Source organism: Apium graveolens, chromosome 2 (genome assembly GCF_009905375.1).
Source record: "Apium graveolens cultivar Ventura chromosome 2, ASM990537v1, whole genome shotgun sequence".
Classification (NCBI taxonomy): Eukaryota; Viridiplantae; Streptophyta; class Magnoliopsida; order Apiales; family Apiaceae; genus Apium; species Apium graveolens.
In genome coordinates this window covers 65,731,091-65,738,861 of record NC_133648.1, presented here as the reverse complement: position 1 = coordinate 65,738,861, position 7,771 = coordinate 65,731,091, and the positions used below count along the sequence as shown (strand labels likewise).

General features: G+C 35.0%; 1 protein-coding gene across 2 annotated transcripts; it reads left to right on the top strand.

Annotated features, from left to right (window-relative positions):
- Positions 1 to 1,100: 1,100 nt before the first annotated feature.
- On the top strand, positions 1,101 to 7,242 carry LOC141707479 (peptidyl-tRNA hydrolase, mitochondrial-like). Of its 2 annotated transcripts, none has more exons than XM_074510663.1 (2): positions 1,101 to 1,185; positions 6,324 to 7,160. In XM_074510663.1, the coding sequence occupies exon 2, from the start codon at positions 6,326 to 6,328 to the stop codon at positions 6,977 to 6,979; it is 654 nt and encodes a 217-aa protein (XP_074366764.1). In that variant the 5' UTR covers positions 1,101 to 1,185; positions 6,324 to 6,325; the 3' UTR covers positions 6,980 to 7,160. The 2 variants fall into 2 exon arrangements, with proteins under 2 accessions (XP_074366764.1, XP_074366763.1); XM_074510662.1 differs by lacking the exon at positions 1,101 to 1,185 and adding an exon at positions 1,819 to 2,406 and having other exon boundaries at positions 6,324 to 7,242.
- The last annotated feature ends 529 nt before the right edge of the window (positions 7,243 to 7,771 follow it).

Here is a 7,771-nt window from a genome sequence, read left to right as displayed (position 1 = left end):
TCCAGATTTTTTTGTAAAAACCAATTTGAACCGGATTTTCATATGATCACCTTAAATATGAGCTTTTATCTGGATTTTTCAGATTTCAGACCAGATCAGATTTACAATAAATTATGACATCAGATTTTTTGTTTTTTTTCTAAATCGAACTGAATTTTGGGATTTTTACGAAAATCTATGATATTAATTTAAAAAAATTTACTCTCTATTGAATGCTCGTAGACCAGATAAAATGAGTCTGTATCCGAAAAATAGAACTGAAATCCATGATCTGAATCATATAATTCAGTAGTTATTCAAAAACCAAATTAAACCGACCCGAAAATTACCCGAACCAAAATTAACCGAAAATGATCTGAAATAATATATACAATAATAATTGAAATCGAACAAAAGCAAATCATATATTATCCGAATCAAATATGATCCGAAATAATTAAAATTCATACTTGAAAGTATTTTATATTCGTGATAATATAAAGATTTAATCATAATATTTTGTAAAAGTAAATTATATTATATTAAAAATACTACATTTAATAAAAAGATACTTTTTTAAGTCTCACAACATTAAAAAAATAATCAAGTTATGATCCGAAACTATCCAAACCGAATTTATCCCGAAACGATTTTATCTGAATTTCATCCGCTTTTAATCCGAACTAGACCATAACCGAATTATATCCGATCCAAATGATCTCCAATTGTATCGTCTGCTGTTGATAAAGACTAACAAAAACTAAATTTTTTGATGTAATGGTATAACTAGGGTGGCAATCTATGAAGGGCTCCCTTAAAGAGAGATCCATAGAGAACTATTATTTACAAAAATGTAAATACACAATTTTTTTCATTTTTCATCATATATAGTTACAAATTTTAATTACCAAATTAAAAATAAAGTTGCACATATTTTTATTTAAAAAATCAATAAAACTTGATAAAATAATTTAAAGTGATTATGTAGTAAAATCACACTTATCCCAAATTATTTCACAGTAGAATTAAATTTAAAATTATTTTTTTTTAAAATTTCAATTATTAAACGTTTTATTATATTTAAATATAATTATAATAGAATAAAGGTTTTCTATAAGAGGGTTCTATCGGAACAAAAGCATGGTATAACTATACTCTGTGTAATAGCTCGCGAAAATCAGCATTGAATTGAAGCAGCAGCAAAAGGTTAGACTAGCTAATATATTTATACATTCATCAATCTTATATGTATACACACACGTAACGAATCTGTTGTTTATCTATCTGTTATATCTTGCTACATCCATTAATCGAAAACTAGGGTTCAACTAAAAGCTTGTAATTTTGAATTGTTTCTCTTTTGCCATAGTCAATTACTGGTTTTAAATAGTTGTAAAATGTAGGGTAATAACTGTTAAGGATTGAGCATATCATGGTCAATCTTTCCTTAATACTAGTTGTGCAGATACTTAGCATAATCAGATTCCTAGACTTCAGCTGTGTAAATAGTTAGCACAATTGTCTCCCTGATTATTAGTCTAGTTTATTACATACTTGTAACTGATTCATATAGCCATATATAAGTAGAGTAGTGTACACTATAAATACCACATTTGATCAATGAGAAAAAGTAACTTCTCTGAATATATCTTTTCTTTATCTCTTTATGGTATCAGAGCCTTGATCCATCTTTCCCTTTCTTCTTAAACACATTATTAATGGCCAATGATACTCCTTCATATCAGATCCCTAATGGCAACGATCCAACCAAGCCATTTACTTTTCTAAACATTCACAACACCATCAAACTCACCTCTACAAATTTTCTCTTTTGGAAAATACAAATGGAGGCCATTCTGATAGGCCATGACCTATATAAATATGTCGACGGGTCTCTTAGTTGTCCTTCTCCGGTTGTCACAACCGACACTATTGAAAAAACCAATCCTGAATTTCTCTACTGGACTCGTCAAGATAAGCTACTGTTCGGTGCACTTGTTGGTACCTTGTCTCAAACGTTGGTCCCTCTCGTGTCTCAAGCGCACACAACCAAAGAGATGTGGGATATCCTTGCCAAAACATATGCTCTACCAAGCAGGGGCCACATTAAGCAATTGAAGGATCAATTTAACCGCACTACCAAAGGTAATCGTTCTATTATTGAATTTATGCAGGCCATTAAAACTTGTGCCGATCAACTTGCTGCTCTAGGAAAAAAGGTGGAACATGAAGATCTTATTGATCGTGTCCTACTCGGTCTAGATGAGTCATATACCTCTGTGATTGAAGCTGTTAATGGAAGAGATACTCCTATTTCATTTGAGGAACTTCATGAAAAGCTCATAAATAGAGAACTCACCATTCAACAAAATCGTCAAGACTCCTCAATGCCAGCAACTGCCTTTGCTGTTACAACTCGCAACCATGGTAAGAATTACGGTCGCTCAAATGCCCCTGGCATTCTCCCACTCCCTTCCAACAATTTTACAAAGCAAACTCGTCCCTACTTAGGTAAGTGTCAGTGGTGCCGTCAACAAGGACATGTTGTATCTCAATGCCCAGTGTTTACTCAGAAGTTTCCTAATGCTACACCACCTCCACCTCCTCCATTCCAGAACCGTTATGCACAAAGTTACAGGAAACCAACACCTCCTCAAGCACACACTGCTAATGTTCAAATTCCTCCCTCATCATCTACTTGGCTTTTGGATAGTGGCGCTTCACATCATATAACAACAGATCTAAACAACTTGGCACTACACACTCCGTATGATGGAACTGAGGAGTTGATTATTGGAGACGGTACAGGTTTAAAAATTTCTCATATTGGTTCAATGTCTTTTTCACACCCATCATCTCCTCTCTACCTTAATAATGTTCTTTATGTCCCTTCAATTTCTCGCAATATAATTTCAATCTCTCAATTTTGCAATGATAATAATGCATCTATTGAATTCTTACCTAATTCATTTCTTGTGAAGGATCTCAAAACGGGGGCTTCTCTCTTTCAGGGTCCGGTTAAGTCCGGTGTTTATGAAATTCATTCTAATTCACCTCAAGTTTTCGCAAGCAACAAGACCGATTCGCTCGATTGACATCATAGATTAGACCATCCTTCTCAAAAGGCTTTTAGAAAAATTATTTCATCCAATAATCTAAATATTTCCAGTATTTCTATTTTAGATTGTAATTCTTGTGCTTGCAATAAAATGCATCAATTACCCTTTTCAGTTTCTTCTATTTCTTCTACTGCCCCTCTTCAATATATCTACACAGACTTATGGACTGCTCCTATATATTCCCATGATGGTTACAAATACTATATATTATTTGTTGATCATTATACTAAATACATTTGGTTGTACCCATTAAAACGAAAATCTGATACCAAAAATACATTTCTTCGATTTAAAGCATTAGTTGAGAAATATTTCCAACTTCCTCTTATTACTTTATACTCTGATAATGGTGGTGAATATGAAGCCCTTAAAGAATATCTAGCAGTAGCTGGAATTTCAAGACTTACAACCCCCCCTCACACCCCTCAACACAATGGGTACTCTGAGAGACGTCACCGACACATTGTCGAAACATTTCTTTCTCTTCTAACTCATTCCTCGATGCCACTTGAATACTGGTCGCATGCCTGTTCAACAGCGGTTTATTTAATCAATCGTCTTCCCATACCTACAATGAAAAATGAGTCTCCTTTTTTTAAATTATTTGGAAAGCAACCAAATTATCAAAAGCTAAGGGGTTTTGGTTGCTTATGTTATCCTTGGATTAAACCTTATAATAAACATAAACTTGACCCAAAATCAATTCCTTGTATCTTTGTTGGATACTCATCAGCACAAAGTGCTTATTACTGCCTTGATCCAAAAACGAACAAGGTATATATCTCCAGACATGTTCATTTTGTGGAGAGTAAATTTCCATTCTTGGATCTCACAAAACCAACGCCATCTGTACCTACGTTACTAGAAGAATGGTGTCCACTTTCTCTTCCTATTTCATCATCAGTTACAGAAAATTCTTCAGAAACAATATTACCAAGTCATTCTACTCCTTCCATGGACATAGTAAGTCAGCACTCTCCTATTTCTTCTACTAATTCACAAAGTCAGTCCATAAATTCTCCCACAAACTCCAACACCTCCCCTTCTATCTCTAATGAATATACATCCGCCTCACATTCACCTGCTATCTCACCTTCTTCGACTCCTCCGGTCTTGCATCAACCAAGTCATAATATGACTACCAGACTCCAAAATGGAATAAGAAAACCTATCACTAAACTTAACTTAAATGTTCAGGTTGCATCACCTGAAATTGAGCCTAAATCTATTACACAAGCTCTTAAAAGCCCGATTTGGAGGAAGGCTATGGATGATGAAATTGCTGCCTTGGTACGAAATAAAACATGGGACTTGGTACAGCCATCAACCTCACAAAATGTGATTGGGTGTAAATGGGTATTCCGAATAAAGAGGGATAAAGATGGCAAAATTACTAAATATAAGGCGCGTTTAGTAGCAAAGGGTTTTCATCAAAGGCCTGGTCTTGATTATAATGAGACATTTAGCCCTGTTGTCAAGCCAACAACAGTACGTCTAATACTTTCTCTTGCAGTTTCACAAGGCTGGTCACTTCGCCAACTCGATATCAATAATGCATTCCTACAAGGAACATTAACAGATGAAGTGTACACTATGCAGCCACCAGGATACAAGGATTCTGAATATCCAAATTATGTATGCAAGCTCAACAAAGCTCTTTATGGTCTGAAACAAGCCCCGAGAGCTTGGTACAAAGAGTTGCGGAAATATTTGTTGAATTCAGGATTTAAAAATGCGGTGTCAGACTCATCTTTGTTCACACTTCACACAAATGGATCCATTATATATTTGCTGGTCTATGTAGACTACATAATTGTCACAAGCAATAATCCAGAATTTTTAGAGTCATTCATTAAAAAATTCTCGACAAGGTTCTCTCTCAAAGATTTGGGTAATTTATCATATTTTCTGGGAGTTGAAGTACTACCACATCCTGCTGGTTTATTTCTCAGTCAAAAGAAATATATTTCTGAAATTTTATGCAGGGCCAATATGGACGAATCAAAACCAGTTGCTAACTCCTCTTGCAACTCATCCTCCACTGTCATTAAAAGGAAAGGCACTTCAAGACCCAACTCAATATCGTGCATTAATTGGAAGCCTACAATACTTAAGTCTGACCAGACCAGATGTTGCCTTCTCTGTAAATAAATTAGCCCAGTATATGCAAAGACCTACCGAAGATCATATGCAAGCCTTGCGACGTCTACTTCGATATCTAAGTGATTCGTTACACATGGGAATTACTCTGCATAAAAATTCACCACTATCTCTTCATGCTTATTCAGATGCTGATTGGGCTCGGGATAGAGATGATTACATATCCACGACAGCCTACATTGTATATCTAGGCAAAAACCCAATCTCCTGGACATCTAAAAAGCAACGCACAAGGGCTCGCTCATCTACAGAAGCGGAGTACCGAGCTGTAGCAAATGCAACTTCAGAACTTCTATGGCTTCGTAACTTATTTAATGAGTTGGGTTTGCAAAGTACCTCTACTCCGGTAATTTATTGTGATAATGCAGGTGCCACATACGTTAGTGCAAATCCGGTCTTCCATTCAAAAATGAAGCATCTTGGTTTGGACTATCATTTTGTACGAGAAAATGTTCAATCCGGCAAGCTTAGGGTCACTTATATATCCACGAATGATCAGCTAGCAGATGCCCTCAAAAACCCCTTCCACGATCTACTTTTACTTCCCTGGTTCACAAAATCGGTCTCTCATGCTGGCCGACCATTTTGAGGGGCGTGTTAAGGATTGAGCATATCATGGTCAATCTTTCCTTAATACTAGTTGTGCAGATACTTAGCATAATCAGATTCCTAGACTTCAGCTGTGTAAATAGTTAGCACAATTGTCTCCCTGATTATTAGTCTAGTTTATTACATACTTGTAACTGATTCATATAGCCATATATAAGTAGAGCAGTGTACACTATAAATACCACATTTGATCAATGAGAAAAAGTAACTTCTCTGAATACATCTTTTCTTTATCTCTTTAATAACTTATTTCCGAATTCAAAAAATAACCTCGATAAATGAATATTTTCGTGTAGTATTCATTTTTTTATGGATAAATGAATAAAAAATTTCGACTGAAGGGTAATTTTTATGGAGGTTTAATGCTTATCACCTGCTTGATAAAATGGCTGTAAAACAAATCAAGGAAATTATGTGTTTGCTTGACTAATCTCTCAAAGCTGACTTTTTTTGCAGATATGATGAGTAGAATCATAAGGCGCGGTTTTTGTACTGTTACTCCTCAACCATGGTTGTTTATCGGTCTCGGGAATCCTGGTGAAATTTATAAAACAACTAGACAAAATGTTGGGTTCAAAATGATAGATGCATTTGCGAAGTCTCAAGGAATTTCGATGGATACATTTCATTTCAATGCTTTGTTTGGAAAAGGTTTTGTGGGGCGTTTTCCTGTTTTGCTAGCGAAACCTCAAACTTTTATGAATTTGAGTGGTGAATGTACTGGACCTCTTGCTGCTTACTATAAGGTCCCTCTTAATCGTGTCATTGTATTTCATGATGACATGGATTTGCCTTCTGGAGTTCTCCATCTTCTTCCCAAGGGCTGTCGTGGAAAACATGGCGGGCTAAAAAGTGTGATTCGTCATTTTGGTGGGAACACTGAGTTTGCTCGTTTAAGAATTGGTGTTGGAAGGCCTCCTCGTCGGACAGATCCTAAAGCCTTTATGCTCCAGAACTTTAATGCTACAGCTCAAGGGCGTATTGATTACATACTGCAAGAAGGGGCATATGCGATGAAAGAAGTTGTGTCCCAAGGTTTGACTGAGGCTGCTAGATGTTTAAAAAACCAGCAGAAAATCAACCAGATGTGGTTGGACACAATGCCGGTGTGACAGTCAGAGCCCACATAACAACTGAAACAAACTTGCTTTCAGTTTCTACATGGCTAAAATAAATATGTGTTCGTACACACAATGGATCAGCAATGCCGGTATATTAATTTCCTAAGTTTAGCTTGGTCTTTGAGGTCTCCTTTGTAAATGCTATTCCATATATTTATGCTGTTTAATTTTATTGTTGTGTCTCAATTGTTCTCTGGCTTAATATGATTTTGGTTAATTGCATTTCATATAAAGTCTTGATATAATTTTCCCAATTCTATGCCTATAATTTCTTTACTAGTTTTGATGTTATTCTAATTACATTTCTAAAAGTAGGATAGGAAATATCAGACACAATGTGAAACATGCTTCAAATCTAATCCGATCCATGACATGATTTACAGAGACAAAACCCAAAAATAACACGAAAATTACATGATCAATCCGAATTTGACCCGAAATAATCTGTTTTTTATTGTTAATTTTTTTATAGGCGTGTGTGTATATTTAGGGTTATAGGTGTAGGTATCTGCATGGTGAACAAGCAGGTATGAAACAAAAATATAATGTGAAGGTTTTATATTTATTATAATCATTTGTGGCCAAATACATAACAACCTATCTTATCTCCTAAAAATAATACAACCATAATTCAAAAACATTCATATCTAAATCTTAACTAATCCTAAAATATTATCCTAAAGATTTGGTCAACATAACCAATTATTAAAATATATTTATATTTAAATATCAAAGCATAAAATTCTAACACTCCTCCTTGCTTTGATATTTAATTTTTATCAA